Here is a 24,397-nt window from a genome sequence, read left to right on the forward strand (position 1 = left end):
GTCTGGCTTACTAGAAGACAGTATGATTATTATATCTGCTTCTACAATCTGTTGTGATATGCTGATTTGGGTACAGTAGATGAAAAAACTTTGATAATGTACAGTACATAGTTGCAATTGGAAGGTCTCGTAACTAAGAACACTAGACTTTACGACTGTATCAAAACTCACCAATGGGGTCTTTTAACGGTCAGTTAAAATGTGAAACCTGAAAAATATTTATGAACTTTTTATACTCTGTTATATCAAAGTCCAAAGGTCTATCATATATTTTGAATGGATCTTTTACCAATGCATTTTCTTTGGTAACACCATGAATTTCATATATGGAAAAATTAGTTGAGTGAATTCTGTATATCTTCCACATATTAATACATCTTCTTACACCATGCTAAAAAATCAGTTACTAATATTACCACCAAACTTATTAGAAAAGGATTTAAATATCTGGAAACTACCAAAAACATGGTTTCCCAATTTTTCCCCAAAATACTAATTTTAACTTGAAAGACCAAATTTTAGTACTGACAAAATGATGTTTTGTCAAGGGTTTCTGTCAGTGGTTTCCCATAAAGTAGTGAGCCACTTCATTAATTTTCAACGAAATGTCTACCAAAGCCAAGTTTGAATAAGCATGGCTGTTGGTTGCTTTTGGAAGTAAAAACAATGTTCTATGAAAAAGGTGGCTAATTCCCTCCCCACAGAAAAATTCACTTGAGAGGACAGCACTGAAGCTACAGCTCAAGGAGAGGGGCACCTCTGATCAGAGCACACAAGAGCAAACCAAGAGAGAAGGAGAGAGAGTGGAACACATCCTGGTCTACCAAACCAAAGGGCGGTATTCCTGCTCAGAGCAGTCAATGTACAGGGAGTACCATAGGGCCGGCTCCACCAGGAGACATGACACCCCCTCATTGACCCATAGAGTTACGGGGACAACACTGGAAGCCCAGTGTGGGAATTTTGCCCAATCTGACCCCACTACACTGGGGTGAAATGCTAAGGGTGTGTAACAGAGCAGCAAGGGGAGCAAAAGCAATGAAGTCCCTGGGGAATACAAAAAATAGACTTTGTGGGCAGGGTATGGCATCCCATCAGACTCAACCAGAAAACACTCCCAAAGGTCAACAAAAAGACCCGGAACTATTTAATAGGCTTTTCTTTTTTGTCGTTGTTTTGCTTTTATTTTCTTTTGTTGTTTTGTTTTGCGTTTATTATTGTGTCTACATTTCTATCTAGATACAATAGGCAGGATAAACAATCCAGAGGAGAGAACAATGGGATTCATGATTCAGGGGGACATGGGAGAGGGAGAGGCAGGGAAAAGGAAGAGGGTTGTCAACCAAACCAGGAACAAGGGAACAACAAGTGATCTAAAAATCGATGGCAAGGAGGGGTTAGGATGACTGGTAGGGCTTGGTCAAGGGCAATGTAGCCGAGAGGAAGTACTGAAACCCAAATGAAGGCCAAAGTTGATAGTGGGTCAAGAAGAAAGTAAAAGGAAATAGAGGAAAGAAATAGGAGGCAAAGGGCATTTATAGAGGTCTAAATATAGGCATGTACATATGTAAATATATTTATATATAATGACAGGGAACTAGATCTATGTACATATATTTATATGTTAAGTATTAAGGTAGCAGACAGACATTGGGCCTCGACTCAAGTATTCCCTCGACACAAGAACACATTGTTCTAAAAACCTGGCATTCTGTGATGCTCACCTTCCCTGACAAGATCGCTGAAGACAAAATGGTACATAAGCAAATGTGGTGAAGAAAGCTGATGGTGCTGGGCTATCAAAAGATATAGTGTTTGGGGTCGTAAAGATAAACAAGTGGCCATCTAGCTGAAAAGTAACAAAGTCCACGTGGAAGAAGCACACAGGCCTGTGTGATCATGAGGTGTTGATGGAATCAGGTATCAGGCATCACAGACCCAGAACAAAAAATCCTATCAATGTGAATGAGGGGGGAGTGCAGTATGGAGACCCAAAGCCCAATTGGACATCCCCTTACAGAAGAGTCACAAGGAAGAAACAAGCCAGTCAGGGTGCAGTATAGCACACATGAAACATACAACTTTCCTCTGGTTATTTAATGCTTCGCCCCCACCAACTATCATGACCCCAATTCTACCTTACAAATCCAACTAAACCAGAGGATGTACATGGGTACAGATAAGAGCTGGAAACAGAATCCAGGAGAGATAAACACCTCAGGACCAATAATGAGAGTAGCGATACCAGGAAGGTGAGGGAAAGGTGGGAGGGGGGGAGTTAATGGAGACATCGGTCAGTGTAAGACATGAAAAAATAATAATAATTGATAAATTATCAAGGGTTCATGAGGGGGGAGGGTGGGGGAGGGAGGGAACAAAATCAGGAGGTGATAACAAGGGCCCAAGTAGAAAGAAAATGCTTTGAGAATGATGCTAGCAACAGATGTGCAAGTGTGCTTGACACAATGGATGTATGTATGGATTGTGGTAAGAGCTGTATGAGCCCCCAAAAAATGATAAAAAAAGAAAGAAAAAAGTAGCTAATTCAACTCACAAACAACTTCACAAGTGCTTTTCCTCAAGATAACTAATTCTTAAATATGCAGCAGAAAAACTTTATACGTGCTCATTTAATCACATAGAATATTAAACAGAAATGTCAAAATTCAATAGATTATTTTCAGTTTTAACATTTTTCCTGTTTTATTCAAGAAATTTTTATATGAAGTAAATTTTATTTAGAATGCAACCACATGTTGAAGACTATACTTACTGCACAGTTTGATGATATTCCACCCATTTAAAAAGGAAAAAGGCAAATAACATCTTATTATGAAAGATTATTTTAGCCTCATGGCCCCTTGAAATAATCTTGAGGGTTCACTGGGGAGTCTATAAGGCACACTTTGAGAAATGCTGGCCTAATTCAAAGCAGAGATTAACTGTGATACTCTACCATAAAGGGTGTAGCATAGTATCTTGACATATAATAATAAACTCACTGCCATAAGTCTATGGCAACTCATAGTGACCCTGTAGGACAGGGTCCAACTGTCCCTTTGAGTTTCTGTGACTGTAACTCTTTATGGAGTTTCTGTGACTGTAACTCTCTATGGAGTAGAAAGCCCTGGCTTTAACTCTGGCTAAGGGTTTCAAATTTCAAATGGTTTCAAATTACTAAACTTGTGATTAGCAGCCCAAAGCATAATCATTATGCTACCAGGGCTCCTCTAAGAAGAGTCAAGGAAGCCTTTTCTTAAACTGAAGGAGAGTATGCAGTAATAGATGAATAATAATTGGCTCTTATAATTACTACAGTGATGATAATGATGTAACAATACTATTTAGGACAGTCAAACATTGGGAGACAGTTAAAACTACATGAAGTCCTCACAAATCTGAGATTTTATTATGGTCAAAGTTATTATGGTCAAATAACCATTAAGAAAATAATCAGAGAGAAAATTAAGGTCTCAACCATAATCTGACACCATTTGTCCACTGGAACTATCTTCTGTGTGGGAAAAAGAAAAACCTATTTTTCTTCTGTGGCACTACATGGCAGCATTAAAATGTTTTCTTCTATTGTTTTACTGATTGCCCAAAGATGATGATACTATAAAATTACTAGAAATAAAGAGTATTCTACTACAATTCTGCCATTCTGTCAAATCAAACTACTTAAATTGTTTCATAAATTTAAGAATACTCAAAATTAAATATTTTTAAAGTATCCAAAGATAGTAAGACATCTTTAGGTTACAATCACCAACAAGTTGAAAATGGTAAATGAGGGGCTTCAAAACATTCATGAGAAAATAACATGAAAAGATCATGGAATTTTTTTCAATAACTTTTTGAAGCCTCTTGTATTTAGTGGTCCCAAACATGAGCATTCGAGTGTCTTGGCCCAAATCTGAAGCTTTAGCAATTTTCTGTGGAAATATGAATAATGTGATTCTAAAGAGTTGAATGGTTATTAAAACACTACTATTAAAGACAAGGCTTTTGATGTCTATAAATATTTACAGTCTCTGAAGCCCACAGGTGTAGTTCCCCACTCCTATATGGTTGCTATGAGTCCAAAAGACTTGATGGCATGAGTTTTTGTTTTGTTGTTGTGTCTTGTGTTGTGTATCTTGTGTTGTGTCATGGGTTTTTAAACAGCTCTGATTTGAAACCTCTCATGAGTAAGGCATACAGGGGAAATAAGGTATCCAGAATTGAGGCTTCTTGAGTTAAAAGCTCTCTTATTTCCCAGTATCCCAATCTATGTAATACTATTGAAATCACTGCAAGGGAAAAGAGATGGCTCAACAATTATACAAAACATTTGTTAATCCCATGCCAAATCTTTTTAAAGATAATTTTAACTCTTAATATTTCTCCATCTTCGCATTTCTCTTTGAGCAGTATGACATTTAGGAGCTTGGTGATGGTAATGCATGCTAACATCACTCAGGGTACTAATTCACACCCAAGATCAGACATTTACATTAATATGTTAAGGTTGCTAATGAAATCCAACTATTAATTGTAGCAAATCACTCCATTAACAATGGGATGTTTGGCAAGAAGAAAAAAAATTATTTTGGCACTTTAATATAAACTAACATTCCTAATGGCACAGTGGTTATACTTCGGTTGGAAACCACAAGGTCAGCCACTCAAAACTTACAGTTCGAAACCACCAGCTGTTGCAAGGAAGAAACATGGGCTTTCTACTCCCATAAAGAGTTAGTCTTGGAACTTCACGGGGCAGTCCTACCTGTCCTATGAATTGGCATCAACTGGAGGGCAATGAGTTTGTTTAACATGACTGAATCTTTACTATGCGTTGTGTACAAATGTTCACATATGCTCCCTGTATCTTTTTTTCACATAATCTTTCATAATCCTAGCAATCATCCTGTTTCTACTGAAGTAATGATCTCAATAATACTCAATAATACAAACAATGTAAGAAGCATAAGGCTCAGAGATGCTGTGTGATTGTCCAACGTCACAAGTGGAGCCAGAATTTGAACCCAGTTCAGTCCGACGACAAGCCTTTTCTCTTGACCACTCTTGACCACTGTATGATACCTCTAATCTTACCAACCACTGCTGTGAAGAAAGTAGCATAGCCAATAAAGTTAATAAAATGACTCATTTGGATTAGTGAATGAATACTGAATCGTTGGCCATTCATCCAGCGCCCAACATTCTGAATAGTTTTAGCTTGTTCTATAAAGTCAATCTAAATAAAGTAAGTTCAGTGAGGAAGAAGGAATTACCAGAAACCAAGTGAACAGAACAAATGTCTCTTATCTCTCCCAGTTAAACAAAGTACTGATGATCATGTTAGCTTATTAGCAATGGTTTTCCTCTGTGGCAAGGGGCTTCGAACTGTTTTTTGAAGCCCAGGCCTTTTTAGAATTTGAGAAAAGCTACAGGCCCTTTTTCTTGGAAAAATGCATATTGTCCCATATTTACATGAGAAAATTTAAAAAGATCTTCAGAAAGTTCATGGGCTCTCTAAAATCTACCCATTGATAAATGAATTCCAAGTTAAGCACCTCTGCTCTAATGATCCCAAGGTACCTCATAAAGTATTAAAAAAAAAGTTTCTGTAAAGTTGATTCTGATTCATGCTGACCCTGTCTGTTAGAGCAGAGCTAGATTCTGAGGTACCCCTGGGTGGACTCGAACCACCAACCTTTTAGTTAGTAACTAAGCACATTAATCAGGTATACTACTCAGCATAATAACAGATAATTTATGGAATACCTATCATGTGTGCTAAGTGCTTTGCATAAATAACCTTATTTTGTTTACAGCCTTCATTGTAAACTTCATTACTCAGATGAGAAAATTGAAGTTCAGAGTTTAAATAACTTGCCCAAAGTCAAACAGAGGATGCAATTGAATCAGGTTGACTACTGTATCATGCTCCCTCTGAGGCACACAGTGAATTAATATCAGTTCAAAGGTTTAAATCATTGCCAGAACAAACAGAGAACACACCCCGGAGCCATACTCACCTGTATGACTTATGCAGTTCCATGACCTTCTCCTCAAGTTCCTTCGTCTGATTTGGAGCCAGTTTAAAATCACTAACATAATCGGCACCATGGAGTTCTGGGTCGTAGTCTCCCAGCTCAGACTGGATGGTGTAAGAACCCAACAATGCCAAGGTTGCAAAGGAACAAGGCAGACGTCCTGCAACTATGTCCTGCCGAAGCTGAAGACATAAATAATATCTATAGCCGAGAGAAAAGACGGAGCCATGTCAGTAGCAGCAACATGTGCAAGAGAAACAGGAAGGGAGAGAGAGAAGAAAGCAGGGAAAGGGAAAAAAGAGATTTTTAAAAAGTAAATACAACAAAATGCTAGTAATTATTAAATGTGGATAGTGGGTATAAGAGTGTTTATTTAGTATTTCTTCCTTTCTGTATGCTTTAAATTTTTTCCATGGAAAAATTAGGAGAACAAATACTGTAACCATGTTGGACTCTAAACAAAAAGCAATTTAAGAAAGAAGAGGGGAAAAAATCAGTAAAGACTGAAGGATGTAAAGAAATTGATATTCTAACCCTTAGTGTATGAAGTACTATATCAAAATTAGTTCATCTAATCTTCACCAAAAATGTGTGCAATGAATAGATGAGGAGGCAGCCTCCAAGGCTCAGCTTGCTCAACAGAAGGCAGTAAAATAAGCTGTCTGGCTCCGGAACCAGCCTCGTTTTTTTCTGTGCCATTGCTGTGCTCAATGTGTACATATCGTTCTTCTTAGACAAAGAGGACGTTGCTGACTCATATTTACAGGCTATGGACATTTGGGCTAGGCTGCATACAACTCTCTACATGTATATCCCCAGCCACTTTCTAAGCCTAATTCCACCTATGTGTTAAATTGCTCAAACTGGGGTGAGTACTACACTTTCTCTGCCAGAATGTTCATACCTATGGGATCCTGGCCTCTAACCCTTAAACACTTATTCTGTCTCAGTTGACCAATTCAGACTGTTTTACCAAACAGGGAAGTTGGGAGGTATGACTAAATTGATGATTTCTCTATGAATTAGAATCATAGTGTACTTTAACCATAAGATGTTGAATAAAGTATGTTAACACATTTTGCTATCTGTAATTAGTTACTACATTCATATGTTGTTGCTTAATTCAGAGAAACACCAATGCAAGTCACAAGAATCAGAAATTTCCCTAACATAAAATATCTTGTTTGCAAAGATTCTTAGGGATTTGTTTTGTTTTATACATAAGAAAACTGGGTGAAGGAAGAAGATTAAGTTGTAACACTATGAAACAAATATTACCCATAAAAAGGAAATAACTAAAAAATTTTCAGGCAGAGATACGGCATCTCAACTTCAAGAATGTACTAAGGATAACTAGACAATTAATAATATTTTTTAAATTGGAAACTGTGGTATCTGTCAGTATTATGTTAAATTAAAAAAATGCATAGAACTTAAAACAGTAAGACTTTTAAGAGTTTATTTAGTCACCTCCCTTGCTTTAGAGATAGGGAAACTGAAGTCCCGAGATAAAACGGAAATGGACTTGCAGTTTTTAATGAATAACAATTTCACCTCAAACGATAAAAAGAAAAATATATATTAAAAAAATAATCAGAAAGCCGGTTTTTGACAACTTACAGTCCCACTTAACCAATATTTACGGAGCACCTATTATGTGTAAGGCGCCATGCAAGACGCTATGGCTACAAATATATAGGACTCTATTCTTACTAATATATTAGCACTTAATTTTTAATTAACATTTTCATGGACATTTAAAGAATACCATTAAAGGGATAAAGTAGACGTTTTTAAAAAGTACACTGCTTTTAAAAGCAGACTTTTTAGAAAAAGAGTACACGATTTTATAATTTAAGTGAAGTAAAAAATTAACTGAGAGTCAGTTCATGAAAACTATGTACCTAGTTAGTCACTTTAATGGGGTGTTGGAAGAAATAAAAATAAAAGATTTTTAGCTGTCTTGAATACTACTTGAAGCTTCTAGCCTAAGGGAAAGGAATGTTTATTTTCAAAAAATAATAATAACATTTAAAAGCAGCTGTAAGTTTTTTGCCACAATATGTATGTTTTGCGCTTTGCAGGGTGGTATGTTTACAGCAGCCCTGCCCAGGCCCTGGCAATAACCCCCAAGATAAGCTGCGCTAATTCCCCTGCCAATTTCTTCCAGGAAGTCACAGATACTTGAGGCTTTCAGGCTCACTTATAGGCAAGCCTATTTTAAAATAACCAAGAACTTTCTATTTTGGGTTAACTATATAATAGCTTGACACTTTTCTAAAAATTCTGAATACAGAAATTCTCAGAGGTTATGAAAATGAGAATTACTTATTACATATTAAACTAGTAATTCAATCATTACCTTGTAATATCTTCTGTTAACTGTGCTGGGTCAGGTGGATAAAACTTTACATTAAATGTGAAATTCCAAGGGATACCTGTAAAAATAAACACAAATGAACTGTCTTGTTTGTACCTAACTTTCTGATTGTTAGAAATACCTCCAAATAGTTTAGTTGTGTTGTTTTAAATGATTCTGGAATCTTTCAATAATTTTAGTGTTTGGGGAATAAAACATTCTTGATATTAAAAAATAAAAAGAAGAAGAAAGTTACCTAGATACCACTTATGGGATAAAGGATCTCTCTCCTTTTTTCACCTAATACAATGGTTTGGTTTACAGAGAATTAAAGCTGCATAGGCAATATCATATGAAAGAGACCATCCTACAGGTAACATATTTGTAGTAGTGGTTTTGAAAAAGTAATTTATATGCACTTTAGATCCTCGAAGATTATTCGAGGTGTTCTCTTTTGGTTTTAGCATTTTTAAAATTTTTATTTTCTTTCAGAATTATATCAAATAAACAAAATCATTCTCCCCATTGATAAGGGTATGATTTGGAGAGTTATGTTAGAAATAAGACAGGTGACTTTGAGAAACTATAACATAAAATATTTTAAATACAAAAACTTTAAGATTTTGATTCTAAGACTCATACAAAAATGTTTATTTTTGGGATCCACAATGAAAAGCAGATTATCAGTAGGGTTAAATGGAGGATACATTTTAATTTTTCCAGCTGTATGCTATCCCTCAGGATTTTTCTCTCATGTAAACTAGCATGACTGTCAATTTGTCAGAGAATCAGGCCTGATTTCAGCCAGAAATAAGTACGTTTGCTTATGGTATTAAGATGTCATTTTGTTCAGTATTTGTTGCATGCCAGGTATTATTCTAACCATCTTACATACATTAAATCATTTAATCTTCTCAGCAACCCAAGGAGGTAGATACGACTGTTACTAACTAATTTCACATAAGAAAAAACGGAGGCTTAGGAACGTGAACCCAAGGTTTTCTTACTCCAAAGCCCACGCTTGTCATTACTGAATTCTACTATCTTATACAAACATTATTTAAACATTTAAACATTAAAATTTGTGTCAAACATCACTTTTTGTCTTGTGTCCAGGGTTTCTTTTCCAAATACCAATACTATTGCTCACTCAGCCCTGTCTTTCTCCTGAAAAGTGGCTGCTGGTTTCAAACTGCTGACCTTGTAGTTAGCAGCCCAATGCACAATAACCACTTTGCCACTAGGGTTCCTAGATTGCTAATAGCTGATAAATGACAACAATAGCTGACAAAACCCAAAACTCACTGACCTTGAATGGATCCAACTCAGAGCTACCTATAGGGTTTCCATGGAGACACATCTTTACTGAAGCAAACAGCCTCATCTTTCTCCAGTGTAGTAGCTAATGGATTTAAACCACCAACCCTAAAATTAGCAGGCTAACACTTACCAAAAGGGCCACCAGTACTGACAATGTCTATATTATAATTGAAGCAGTTTGACTATCTTGATGAAGGGCGGGGGGGTTGTTGTCAGGTGCATTGGGTGGTTTCTCCACTCACAGCAACCCTATATATAACAGAATAAAAACACTGCTAGGTCCTGAGCCATCCTGACAATCGTTATGTTTGAGCCCATTGTTGTAGCCAATATGCAAATCCATCTTTCTCTTTTTCACTGACCCTGTGTCAAGCATGATGTACTTTCCCAGGGATTGCTCTCCCGTGATAACATGTCCAAAGTATAAGAGAAAAGTCTTGCTATCCTTTTTTTTAAAAAAAAAGAATTAAGAATTTAGCTGTACAATATTCTCTCATTTTTTCTGGGAACCACCTATTTTGTCCTTGCTCAGAGCTCGAGTGTGGTAACCGATTTCCATCTAGTTTTCTAGCTTCAGGATAGATGAGGATGTGGTTCATGTGGGCTATCAGTCCTATAGAGGAGTTTCTTCTTTGAGTCTCTGGTCTCCTCCTACCCCTTTTGCTCCAAATGAATGGATACCAATCGCTGAGTCTTTGCTGGAAGCACACAAGCTTTTAATATCCCAGATACTATTCACCAAACTAGGGTACAGAACTTAAGTTTTAAAAATTATTTTATCTCAGTTGACCAAGTTGTCCCACAAAGTCTATTTTCCATTAAGTATTTGATTCTGTCTAAAAGGTATTAAGAACTGTACTATGTGCTTTAATTTATATCTATAACTACATATGCAGCACACACATATGTATACATATGACTAAATACATTTATACATGCTCTAAAAATTATGTAGCATAGGTATCAGACCTCTTCTAACTTCTTCGTAAAGACAATTATTATCAGTATCAGCCCAACTTTGATTCTTATGAGTGAAGGCATACTTCTCTCCAACTTTTCTTACCAATTCTGACACTATCTGTCCCTCCCATAACATTCCCATTTTCTCTGCTGGGTTCAATAATATGTGGCAATGGTCAAAGAAAATACTCAAGATTATGGGTCCTTCAGAATCAGAACACACTTGGGATACAGTTCTTCAATCAGAATGGCCTAATCACAGCCATGTATGCAAGTAGGCCTCTCTGACCTTCAGTTCTTGGGGTCCTGGGCCTGAGGCCCACTGGGCTGGCCTGGCCTTTGCCCTTATTAGGCAAGGGTTACAACATTCATTAGCTCGTCCCACAAGTAGTCAGAGGCAACTGACTCTGTCAGTAAGCCTTGGCCTGGAGGGGCTCAGCTCTCTTAACTCTGTGGGTCAGTACACCTCCTGTGCTGACAAATGCTCAGAGGTACTTCACTCTGACAACACACCTCCTGCCTGGCAGTGCTCATCCCTCTTGCTCTGTGGACTGGGAAACTCACTATCAACAGCCTCCTGGTTCTACTGCTTCCGCTACAGTCATTCAACTCTGCCATCTCTGGTGTTACAGCTCTCTGTGTTCTGGAACTAGGAGGTTTCAGGACAAGTCCAAAGAATATGCTCTGCTCTCCTTCTCTTCTTAGTATTCATGAGGTCCCCCATGTCCATCTCCTGAATAGCTCGAGCATTCCCCCCAAAACACTCTTCTGCTGGATTCGAGAAACGAATTTTTTTTTCTGTATTAAGAATGTTACAACAGTATTGAGCAAGGTCTAAAGGAAACCACTTCACCATTACAAAAGTGTTTTCTTTTAAGTCACAATGAAAAATGAAAGTTGTCTTCTGTTGGCAGAGTTAAAGCTTCCTAATCTTGGTGAGCCCTGGTAACACGGTCTGGTTAAGTGTTGGACTGCTAACCACAAGGTCTGCAGTGTACACTCACCAGCTGCTCCAGAGCAAATCAACCAGCTGTTCCAAGAAGAAAGGTGAGGAGCTCCGCCTCCATACAGACTCACAGCCTTGGAAATGCTACATAGCGTCACTATGAAGTAGAGTTGATTTGATGGCAATAATTTTTCTTTAAAAACAGAAGAGCAAGCTCATTGCCATTGAGTCGATCCCAACTCACAGAGATGCTGTAGGACAGAGTACAACTGTCCCTGTGGGCTACCAAGACTGTAAATCTCTATAGGAATAGAAAGGCTCACCTTTCTGCTGCAAAGTATCTGGTGCTTATGAACTACTGACCTTTTAGCCAGCAGCCCAGTACATAGCTCACTAAACCACTAGGGCTCCTTGCTTTGGGTTTAATCACGATGAATTATAATCATAATATTTCTTAGAAGCTTACTGAAAACTAAACTAAAAAGGACATGTACCTTAAATAAGAAAGAAAAAGGATCTATCCTAATCTAAGTAAAATGAAATCCTTGATAACTTCAATGTTTTTCTGTTTATCATTATATTGTTTATTGATCCAGTTATGAGGATTTTTGCATTTTCTGCAAATACTGACATGATGTGGGGAAAACAAGGAACAGAAAAATAGTTATGTTGTGATTTTATAACTATATACTATATAAGATGTCAAAATAAATTAATAAATAAAATCTCCCCACCTCAGCTAGCACATTAAGCCAAAGCTGTAAATTCTAAGCTACTCTTTGCTCCACCTACAGATATTTACTCTAGAGGAGCAGTTTGAAGAGCATATGCAGCATTAATATATGCTGGAGGGCTGGAAAATAGGGCCTAACCCACAATCAGAACTATTGGCAAGGTACTCTCATTCTTCCATTCTTTTCTTCTTCCACAGTTGCCTATTCTTCAATTTGGAGGAAGTTGTAGAAAAGGGACAAAAAAAGAATTACTGAGAAGAAAACATGGAGAAAGTACAAAACAATGTAAAAAGAAAAGGTTTGGGCACTAAATTCCCAACAGCAGACGACTACGGTTTTGATCACCAGGTGGCGTTGTGGTTACAAGTTGAGCTGCTCACAACAAGGTCGGCAGTTTGAAACCACTAGGCACTCTGAGGGAGGAAAATGAGTCTTTCTACTCTATAAAGAGTTAGAGTCTCAAAACCCACAGGGAAAGTTCCACTTGTCCAATTGGGTCACTATGAGCTAGAATCAACTCGATGGCAGTGAGCTTTTTAATGATTAAAACTGACTTCCGTAATCCTTTTCTCATTTCATCTCTGTTGTTTTCCTCCTGTTATTCTCAGCTGCTCCATCTTTTCCACCTTTGCCTAGTTATAAAAGAACTGATTAAGATCTGACCTATTTATCAGTAGGCCCTACCTCTGCTATAGCTTTTTTTCTTTCTTTTTTTTAAATCATTTTATTGGGGGGCTGTTACAAATCTTATGACAATCCATCATTCAATTATATTAAGCACACTTGTACAATTGTTGCCATCATTTCCCAAACATTTTCTTCTTACTTGAGCCCTTGTTGCTATATCTTTCTATTAAGGAATCTCCACCATTCAGGAGAAAACTTTATCTCAATTTTAAAGCCATACACAATAGTTATGATTCTAAAATGACTCATGCCATTAAATGGCAGGAAATCCTCTGACCTACTCAACAAAAGAAAGAACTATAAAAGGGTATATACCACTTACCACGAATCTGCTTTTTTACTTCTTTGGCAGAATCCAGCCATGTCTGTAAAAAGAAGAAAAAGCATTCACACTGAGCTTCAAAACATATCAGTAACAGGATATCAGAAGGAGGATCATGCATGTACCATCTTCAAATAATGCCTATATTTATTTCTCTCAATATTCTTTAATTTCACATGGCACAATGATATTGAGAGAAACAGGGAGCCAGGCAATAGACTCCACTACTTCCTGGCTACGTGACTTTGAGCAATACATGTCTCTGCACCTCAGTTTCCACATCTATAAAATGGGATATTGTAACAGCAGTATCTTCATCATAGAGTTAGTTATATATATAAAACTTTAAGCCAAATGCAAAATAAAGCACTTGAAATCTTTATTATTCTGTGAAGACTAGCAAAGATATACAAACAGAATGGCATCACCCAAGTTTTATTTTCTCCTTGAACTTGTGGTCTACTTCAGGTTTTCTACATATAGTATCTCATCTGGTTCATGGTTAGAGTCTACGTACTGAATGCATACATTTCCCCTGAGTACTTATGCCCACAGTAATCTCTCCTTCCACTCTTCTCTGACTCTACGTACAGCCCATTCTGACAGGGCTCCTCAACCCATAATAGACCACACAGAATAATGGCACTTGAAAAGAACCTTGCCATTAACATTACTCACAAGTCCCTAGGGAAGTGTTCAAAGACAGTCAGTTCTAACTTGAACATGTTAAAAGATATTTTCATTGAAGTATAAGATACATTCAGAAAAGTACACAGAACATAAATAGACCAATATCAAAACAAACACAAAGGAATATAACAGTACTAGCACCTCAGGAACCTCTCCCAATCTCTCTCTTTCCTATGCTGACAGGTTCAGAAATCAACTTAAACAGCATCTAAAAAAGAGAAGGGTGCCTCACCTCCTCTCCTTCCATCAGGAAGAGCAGAAGTGAGGGTGATCATCCCATTGGCCCTGCTCAAGGAATGTGTTTGAACACTACCATCTTATGTTTGCTTACACACTGCTTTGATTGTTAGATGATGACAATGACCACAACAAAAAGTAAGACAGAGTAGGAACTACCTTATTGTTAGATAACTGGATCTCCTCCCCTGCAATTATCTCAGAAGATGAAGAAATATGTGTTAATAAATATCACTTAAAAACAAAATAGGAGCCCTAGCGGTGGGTGTAGTGGGTTGCTCATTAGGCTGGTTGTTAACCTCAAGGTCAACAGACAATTTGTCTACAAGCCAAGGAATGTCAGGAAACATTCAGAGCTACCAGAAGCTGAAAAAAAGACAAGGAAAGCAGACACACAGACTATGTCCTGGTTCTAGGCATCTGGTCTGCAGAACTGAGAGACAATTACCGTACATGCTCATGTACAAGCTGAGTTTTTCATCACATTTTTATGCAGTTTTTGTGGTAAAATTGGGTGCCTCGGCTGATATTTGGGTTGGCTTATACTCGAGTATATGCGGTAAATTTGTTCTTTAAAGCCATCCACTCTGTGGTAGTTTGTTATGGCAGCTCTAGGAAACGCAGCCGTTAATCTAAGCTAACGAATGAATAACTTCATGTGTTAGGCACTGAACTAAAAAAAAAAACAGATTAAAAAATAGTGTTAGTTTTCAACAGAAGAGGTACATAGTAAACAATCAATTCATTTGTTCTAAGGAGCTGTGGTGGTGTAGTAGTTATGCATTGGGCTATGATCCACAAAGTCAGCAGTTCGTAAACCACCAGCAACAACTTGGGAGAAAGACAGGGCTTTCTACTCCCATAAAGAATTACAGCGTCAGAAACTCACAGGGGCAGTTCTTTTCTGTCCTATAGAGTCACCATGAGTCAGATTTGAGTTTGAGTTTTGACGTGTGATACATGGTCCAAAATGACATGTCTTAGTTCAGCAGGCATAGTTTTACTTTTGTGAAAGACTCTTTTTGAAAGTTTTGCCTTATCTCCAACCTTCATTGTTTGTGTAAATAGCGTCTAGTCACTTAAGTTTTTAATCTGTAGAAATCAACAATCCATGTATTTTGTTCTAAAAACTAGCCTATACATGTATATTTCCCTTTTTTCAACAATGTTTAAAATCCTATAACATTGGCTAAATAATAATACTCTCAATAGAATTACCATATGCCCCATGGGGATGATTTATAATGTTCTCCAATAAAATAATAATTATGAAACTAAAGTAAACCAGGGACATATATAAACCACAGATACAGGAATGGATTTTGAGCCTGTACTAAATTGTAGCCCTAATCTAAGAACCATGCTTATTGCACTTATGAAATGGCTCTGTTCATTACTTGCCTTCATGAATACATCACTGCAGATACTGGTGATATAGCATAGTATGGTGCCCAGGTATCAGAAAAAAACAGCATCTGAGTTCTTAATGATTTATCTTAAAACAAGTAGCCATCTAAGTGACACATTAGCTAAGTCTTCACAGAAGACGCACACCAGCCTGTGATATCCAAGAACTGTAAATAATAAAATCCAAATCTGGAGAAGACAACAATAGTAGAGCTTAAATTTTGAACACCCAGTTTTACAGAAGGCTGTGGATTACAAAATAAGCCCTGAGTCCATTTGCATGGTCCCTGCTTGAATCAAGCCTCCAGTGAATTCCCACTGATTATGGCCTTGCTATCAGATAGAGTGCATTACAAGAGGGGCTACTGCCGATGCAGTTAGGGTACAATATGACACGTCATAATTTGATTTCCCTCTTGACCTGTTGTATATTTGTTCCAGTTTGCATGTTTTTTCTGTATATGAAATCCAAGATAGGTAAATCTATAGACAGTAACTAGATTAGTAGTTTCCTAAAGGCAAGGCAAAGGAGACTGGGGAGAAATAGGGAACTAACAGCAATGAGTACATGAATGACTGAATTGTATAATGTGTGAATTATATGTCAATGATAATTTTTTAAAACATACAGGGGGTACACCAACAGTGGATGGGGATGGATTAAAAATTGTTACACTTGGCAAGGACAGTTCAGCAGAGGTTTAAGAGAAGAAATCAAAATGCAATAAGTTACAGTACCAGTGCATGTGAAGATAAAATATAGAGGGAGTTCTCATTGACTGCTGGAAGGAGTATAAACTGGTAAAACTACTTTGAAAACTGTTTTAATAATGTCTACTAAAGCCAAACATGTTTTCCCTATAACCCAGCAGGCCTACTCTAGGAATATGTTTAACAGAAACATATAAGACAAGATGTGAACTAAATGAGATACATAAGAATGTTCCTAACAGCAGTGTTCATATAGAAGCCCAGCCTGTAAACAAGCCAAATGTCTACCAACAGTAAACTGAAATAGAGCAAACAATGAGCACAGCAGAGTGAATGAAAAATCTACGCATAGTTGCAACATGGATGAATCTAACATTGAACTAAAAAAGCCAGACCTGCAAGAACATACTGTATTGTTCTATTTATGTAAAGTTTAAAAACGAGCAATACTAACTGATGGTGATACATGTTAGGAAGAGTTACTTTTGATATGAGCAAAGTCAAAGCAATGATCGTTAGGGGAGGAAATACTAACTAGCAGAGGGAACAAAAAGAACTTCTAAGGTCCTCTTAATGTTCATTCCTTGACCTTGGGGTGTTTACATGGATATATGGGCTCACTTCATAAAAATCATTTGAGATATATTTATATACTTTTTTGTATTATGTTATATTGATATTCAGTGTGGACATAGAGATAGCATGTGCAAATGAATCTCTCAAGAAGCATGGGAAGAGAGGAGAAAAAAAGGATTACAGATAGAGGAGAGACAAGGCTTAGTTTATAAAACAATGGACTACTGAGAGGACAACATTTCTGCAATTGTGTTTTAATAAGAATTTTACAATCTTCCCTAAAATAACAAGTCTGGTAAATCTAGTCTGTTTTTGAATGCTTTCAGTGGTAGAGATTCTCTTTCAAGGAAATCCATTTTATCAATCATATCTTTGAGGTAAATATAGTAACATTTTAAGCAGAATTAATGTTTGGGTTTTAATACAAAGGTCACATTCCTTAAGCTTAAAAAAAAAACAGGCTCCAAATAATACAGAGATGAAGAATAGCAATATCCTGATAGTGAGCACACTGCAGGTCTCCCAGGTGCTCTCCACCTCAAACCTCAAGACACCCCCAACACATCATCATTACTTCTACTTGGAGCATTGTTCCCAGATCTCCATCTGGATGATTCCTGACCATCTTTCATAATTGAGCGCTAATGTCCCCTCCGCAGAAAGCCCTTTCTGACTCCTTGCTCTATTTGGATGCGTAGCTGACTGCTGACCCTCGTCAATCTGGGCATTCCCGGCAGCAATATTATGTCTTTTATATCACTCTTCAGCAAGAGGCAGATGCTAGCTGCTCAATAAATGTTTGATGAATAAAGACACTAAAACAACCAAGAGAGATGACAAAAGTTTTGACTAACACAATGGTATTTTAGAGCTGTTATTTTGCAGTCCTTATTACCTTAGACCATAGGTTCTCAGGAAGAACTACATGGTCTGAATTTATGTGGCTTAAAGCATGCAAATCCTTGTCTTTTGAGGTAAAAGACTTAACTATAAGTTCCAGAAACTGGTTTTCCTTAACTCCAAAAATAATCATTGCTTGTTACTTTGACAATATTGGCTTCAAATCACTACCTTAAACATGTTTATAGAAACTCTGTGACCCACTGTAATTAAAATTATTCTAACTCATAACTACCTTCTTTAGGGATTCTGAAACTATAAATTTTTACTGGTACAGGTAGCTTCATCTTTCTCCTGAGGAGCAGCTGGTGGTTTTTAATGCCCCAACCTTACAGTCATCAGTCCAACACAAACTTAATAGCACCACCAGGGATCCTTACAGAAGCTCTAAAAGTATGGGTAATTCCAGGCTTTAGATGCTAAAAAAGTCACATTTAAATCTATCAACCTGAGACAAGATCACTCCTTATAGTGCAATTTTACATTGATAAAATTAATCTTAGTCTTTTAAATTTACCAGATAATAGAGATACAATCATTGTTGGCACTTGCCAATAAAGTCAATTAAAATCAATGGAAAACTATTGTACTCTTTCAGATAACTGTAAACTACATTTTTATTTAATGTACTTACATTCTTATTTAATAGTCACTCTATTCCTGTTCGTGCTTTGCCTTTGCAAGGCTTTTACAAGACAAAAGGCTAGACCCTTCTAGATATGATTTATTCTCTTTTCAGAATATCTGGTTCCAGAGGTAAGTAAATTTGTCCATAGAGATAATGGAAGAAATAATAAAGAAAAAGACTATAAATAATAAAGAAAAAGGCTATATATATTGTTTAACTGAATCTACTTCTAATTTATGCTAGAAAGAGTGGGTGACTTATTTTCGTGAGGGGAAAAAATAAACCTTGATTCATTCATAACTTTCTAATTCTAAGCAAGAATAAAATTTTGAAAGCTAGTGTTTAACTCATATAACTTACATTCATTGTGCTAATAAATTCCTCACGGTGCTCTAACAAGTGTTTCCTCTGCTCCAGCCAGATTCAGTCCGACAACAGTCTTATTATCATGTAGACAGTAAGGGAGGAAAGCAGAGATGCCAGTCCAAGTCAAGAAAAGTGAATTAACTTTCCTCTTTACTAGTCCAGTCTTGTCATGGCAACCCCATAAAAGGTACCCAATTGTCTAGCAACAAGACACACAGAACCAGAAGCTCCTAAGGAGAGAAATCACACAGCTTAAGGACAAGTCTTTTTGTACATCAAAAGAAGATACCAGAGAGTGATAATGGAAAGGGTTACAATATTTACCTCTAAATCTATTATGGTTCACATTTTTTCCTACAACTCAAAACAAAATTCACTGCCATCAAGTCAATGCCACTCACAGTGGCCCTATAAGGATGGGTAGAACTGGCCCTTTGGTTAGTGGCTTTGAAATGCTGACCTTTCGGATCACAGCCCAACATGTAAGCTCTGTACCACCAAGGATCCTTCTTTCCACATGAGGAAAGGCAGAGGGAGGGAGAGAAGGAAGGAAGGAAGGAAGGGAGGGAGGGAGGGAGGGATCCCTTAGAATGGAGCAGTAGCAGGCAAAGGGATAATTAACTGTGATTTTGAGGAAGTCATTCTACCTTTACATGCTTCATTTGCAAAGTGATGAGCCTCAAGAGTCTATATAACTAGTATCCTCTGTATTTTCAGAATGATGGCAACCTTAGATAAATGACTAACAATGATAAATAATTAGCTTATAGGTTTAAATCGTTTCACTACTATCTCTAAACTTAGAGGTATTCTCTGAAATTTGGCTAAAAACAAGTTATATAAGTAATGGTAAAGTGAAATTGCATCTTTAAACTGCATCATTTAAACCTAATAAAGCAATTTTAAGTACAGGTACACTGTTTTGCAGTATATACTTTATGTGGGTAAAGAGCAGTTATATTATTCAACTTGAAGGATGTTACAGAATGCACCTCTAGGTTAAGATAATTACATCTATTATTTTTAAGCCAAGGTCTTGGTTAGTTGGTAATTTCATTTTAAAATAATAGTATAATTAAAATGGTAATAATTAACTTTTATTGAGTACTTACTACATGACAGACACCATTTCTGGATTAATCTCATTACTATTCCCATTTTACTAATGAGGAAATAAAGGTACAAGTAACTTATCTAACTCACAAATAGTAAATGGCCTAGCTGCTCTCTTAAGTCAAACAATTTATTTCATTCTTTCAACAAACATGCTGGGTGAGACTACCCCACTTGGGCTAGGCAATGTGCCAGACAAGGATATTCTTGAGGAAACCCTTCTGGCAGGCAATATACACATGAATTTAGAACAACTGATGAAAATCAACTGGCATAAAGCTATATCACTGTGAAATCTCAGAACACTAGAGACAAAGAAAAAAAATTCCACTAGCTTGATTCTACAAATGGTATATGTGAGAGGAGGCTGGAAAAAAGTCAAACTCCTTAGTATGACTTCAAAAATCAGGACGGCTTTGTCAGCATCAGTGGTATAGTGGTGAGTACAGCTGCCTTCCAGGACATGGCTTTGGATTTCTCAATCGCAACACTGGAAGCATTACCTTCAAAATTCTGAAGACAGGTAATTTTGAACCGAAAGTTCTGTACTCCGCTAAACTAACAATCAAATGTGCCATTTTCCAGGTATGTACGGTCTCAAAAAGATTACATTTTATGTACCATATCTGATAATACTATCAATGCTAAAACTTTCTCCAGATTAATTTTTGTACAAGATTTACTTAGGCCATGTGCTAATGAAGCTTCTATTTCCTTTCCATGACTTGCTTGTTGGACCAAATAAGGTCTCTGGTTTTATCTAATGAAATATTGTGCTTTGACCTATTCCTGAGAGCTTGAGATTGACCATGCTGAGCTTAGAAGAAGAAAAACACAAGCAACACACTTTCCCTGACCATATTCTTGCTAGGGATATCCTGTAAGAAACTGGTCCATTTTACACACATACAAATATTCTGTGACAAGCCCTAGTTAGCTCTAAGAGGATTCGTTTGCCTACTAACATCCCCAAAGAGTTTATATCTGAGCAGGCCAATAATGCCTTTTTCTTCCACAGTCAAGTTTGGGCTTTGCTACTCAGCTTTTAACAACCTTCATACACAGCAGGATATAGAAAAAGTTTTACTGTACAGTTCACAAAGAAAATGTTTTACATTCTCTTTAGGTGAGTAGCAACTCACCTAAATAGGGCGGTGTTTCCCAAAGTAGACAATCCTACCCCATTGGGGGATGCTGGAATGATACAGGAGGATGTAAAAGCAGATATCTATTCTTTATCCTGGATTATGGGCTGTAGTACAAAATGTTTTAGTTGCCAGTGGAATGTTGAGTAATTGGATTTTTGTTTTTCCCCTAAAAAGAGGACAGTAGGCCAAATAAGTTTGGGAACCTATGACCTAGGCTCTTTTAAGAGCTTGTGAGCAGCTATTTAAGGTTTAACTCTTGGTCTCTCTTCATCTGGAGGAAAAAGGAGTGAAGAAAATCAAACACACAAGAAACAATTAGTCCAACGTACTCATGGACAAAGTGAACCTCAGACTCCACAACGCTGAGACAAGAAGAACTAGATGATGTCCAGCTACCACAACCAACTACTCTTGGAGCAGAAGAAAAATGTGGAACAAAACTCAACATAAGAAAAAAATAAAACTAGGCTTACTATCAGAAAGAGATTAATGGAATCTCTGAGATCTTTAGTCACCCTTCAAGCCTGGAATGAAACTCATACCTGTGGCTCACTTCTCAGCTACACAATAAATAAGGATATAAGGTGAACAGACACAGAATAATTACAGGGTCTTATTAGGACGAAGTTTTAAGGAAATTGTAAGCAAAGACCTGAAAGGTGTTGTTTTTGTTAGGTGCCTTCTAGATGGTTTCGACTCATAGCAACCCTATGTACAACAGAACAAGACACTTCCCAGACTTGTGTCATCCTCACAACTTTTCTTATGTTTGAGCCCAGGAAAGTGGCACTGAGGAAATTTTTTTTTCATCACAACAATGCATAAGCTCTTAGAGCAGCGGTTCTCTACCTTCCTAATGCCACAACCCTTTTATACAGTTCCTCATGTTGTGGTGACCTCCAAGCATAAAATTATTTTCGTTGATACTTCATCACTGTCATTTTGCTACTGTGATGAATCTGGTAAGCCCTGTGAAAGGGCCTTTCGACCCCCAAAGGGGTCGCAACCCACAGGTTGAGAACTGCTGTCTTAAGAGGGTAGCAAGGACTGTCCTGCAAGAATTTCATTAGGAAACCCTGTCACATCTATCCTATAGCCATGACTTTGCCCTTTCAGATGACATTTTGTTCCCCAAACTCAAAGGATATTTCAAATGAACACTATTTGAGCCCCTCAAGAATACAAAATCTGTTTGGTGTGGTGTAAATCCAAAGTGCAGAATTCCTTGGGGATTTATTAGAGAGATGGAAACACAGTCTTGAGAAATGTATAAGTATATATGGGGAGGATATCTGTGAAACAATAGAGTCATAAAAAAGAAACAAAAACAAACCTAACTCTTGCCATCAAGTCGATTCTAAGACAGTAAAATCGCCCTTTGGGCTTTCCAAGGCTATAAATCTACACAGGGGCAGAAACCTTCACCTTTCTTTAGTAGAATGACTAGTGGTTTTGAACCACTGACCTTTCAGTTAGCAGCCCAACACATAACCCTCTACACCACCAGGGAGTATATTTTGATACTTTTGTTTAATAAAGGTTTAATGCTTTTAAAAAATAAATTATTGTGAATTTGTTGTGAAGCTTAACAGAGCAAAGAGTTACCATAACTTCTATGCTGACTTCTCTGCCTTAAACTACTAGCCTAGCAGATTCCCTCACCAGTCACTGCTTTAACTGGCCTTTTTTTTAAAGGCACCCAAATGAGACTGAAACAAATTTATTATTGAGAAACTTGTCTGCACCCATTTACTTACTGAAGAAACACATTTAAATAAACTTTGTTTGGTAAATGAACTGGAATCCTAGTAGCAAACTTTCTTAAGTTACCCTCCTAAATGCATGTGAATATAAAAAAATAATTTAATATTTACTCATTAAAAACAAGATAGTGAAAATTACTATTAAGAAACCATTACTAAAAAAAAGAAAGAAAATACCCATTACTGCATGTTGAAAACATTTTGTCCCAGTGTGGGCCCTGAAAGCTCAACTGCAAGTGAAAAGAATTTCCTGTCTTTAGCTGAACTGGATCCTAGAAATTTAAGCATGCTTGGATCATAAAAAAGAAATACTTCCAATTACATCAAACAAATAAGTACTTAGCAATTTTATTTACTTGTCAAATTTAAGTCTCAATGATTCTCAAAATAACCTTGAGTTTGTTTGTTTTGTTTTGATAAAAACATTCAATTTTTTGGCAGTGAAAATTATCTCACTGAGTTTGTATAACATAAAATATTTTCAGAATATTTTCCTTGATTCAGGGAGAATTTCCAAGCTCACAGTTGCAGAAGGTTTTTCACTGATTTTGTGGATATTGCCTTTTTAGTTATCTTGAATGCTCCCTTGCTAATGGAAAAGAGAAGCTTTCGTACAAGCTGAGTTGGGCCGTTAGGGAGATAAAGCAACAGACCTGTCCTTAAAACTATTAATCTAGGGTTAATAGCTATAGTTCCTCTCATTGCATCAATAATCACCAATAAAAGAAGCAAACTGCTGTAAAGCTGCTGCAGCTACTAGGCATATTCTACAAATAGATGTAGTTTAGGCAAAAGTTCTTTCTGTCTTCTAGTTGCCTTAACTATCACACACAAACACAATCTATGAGATTTGAAGTTGTTAAAGGTTATTGCCCTTCAACTTTTCTTAGTAAATTCAAATCATCTTGGGAAAAGAACCCGTTTTAAATGTACAAAGCTTCCCTTCCATGACTTAGCCCACAAGTACCTCTCTAGACTCTTTATTCTATGTTTCAGCCATACTAGAAGAGTCCAAGTTGTTTAAGTGTTACTCTCTTACACCCCAACCTTCATACTAGTCATTCTTCACCTCACCTGCCTCTATCCTTCAGGACTCAACTTTCCATCACTTCCCCTGAGTGGACCTCCCTGCCATGGCATCCTATACCTCCTCTCTGTAGCAGTCATTGCACCAGCAATTATTATTTTCTTCACACTAAATTCTAGAACAACTGTTCTCAACCTGGGGACCATGACCCCTTTGGGGGTTGAATGACTCTTTCATAGGGGTCGCCTGATTCATAACAGTAGCAAAATTGCAGTAATGAAGTACCAACAAAAATAATTTTATGGTTGGGGGTCATCACAACATGCGGAACAGTATTAAAGGGTCATGGCATTAGGAAGGTTGAGAACTACTGTTTTAGAGAATAGGGGTCATGTCTACTTTAATTAGTTATAGTCATGGCACCTAACAAAGCAACTACAAATACAAATCTTTGTTAATATA

General features: G+C 37.0%; 1 protein-coding gene across 14 annotated transcripts in view; it reads right to left on the minus strand.

Annotated features, from left to right (window-relative positions):
• The window catches only part of EPB41 (erythrocyte membrane protein band 4.1), a 218,450-nt gene that overhangs the window by 92,136 nt on the left and 101,917 nt on the right, over positions 1 to 24,397 (minus strand). For all 14 annotated transcript variants that reach the window (XM_045298791.1, XM_004705044.2, XM_045298787.1 and 11 more), the window contains 3 exons: positions 13,370 to 13,412; positions 8,404 to 8,479; positions 6,024 to 6,242 (listed from right to left, as the gene is read on the minus strand). In XM_045298791.1, coding sequence (XP_045154726.1) covers positions 6,024 to 6,242; positions 8,404 to 8,479; positions 13,370 to 13,412 — 338 coding nt within the window. The remainder of the gene's footprint in view (positions 1 to 6,023; positions 6,243 to 8,403; positions 8,480 to 13,369; positions 13,413 to 24,397) is intronic.

This window comes from Echinops telfairi, unplaced genomic scaffold, assembly GCF_000313985.2.
Source record: "Echinops telfairi isolate 266 unplaced genomic scaffold, ASM31398v2 ScPeMD7_7457;HRSCAF=8495, whole genome shotgun sequence".
Taxonomy (NCBI): domain Eukaryota; kingdom Metazoa; phylum Chordata; class Mammalia; order Afrosoricida; family Tenrecidae; genus Echinops; species Echinops telfairi.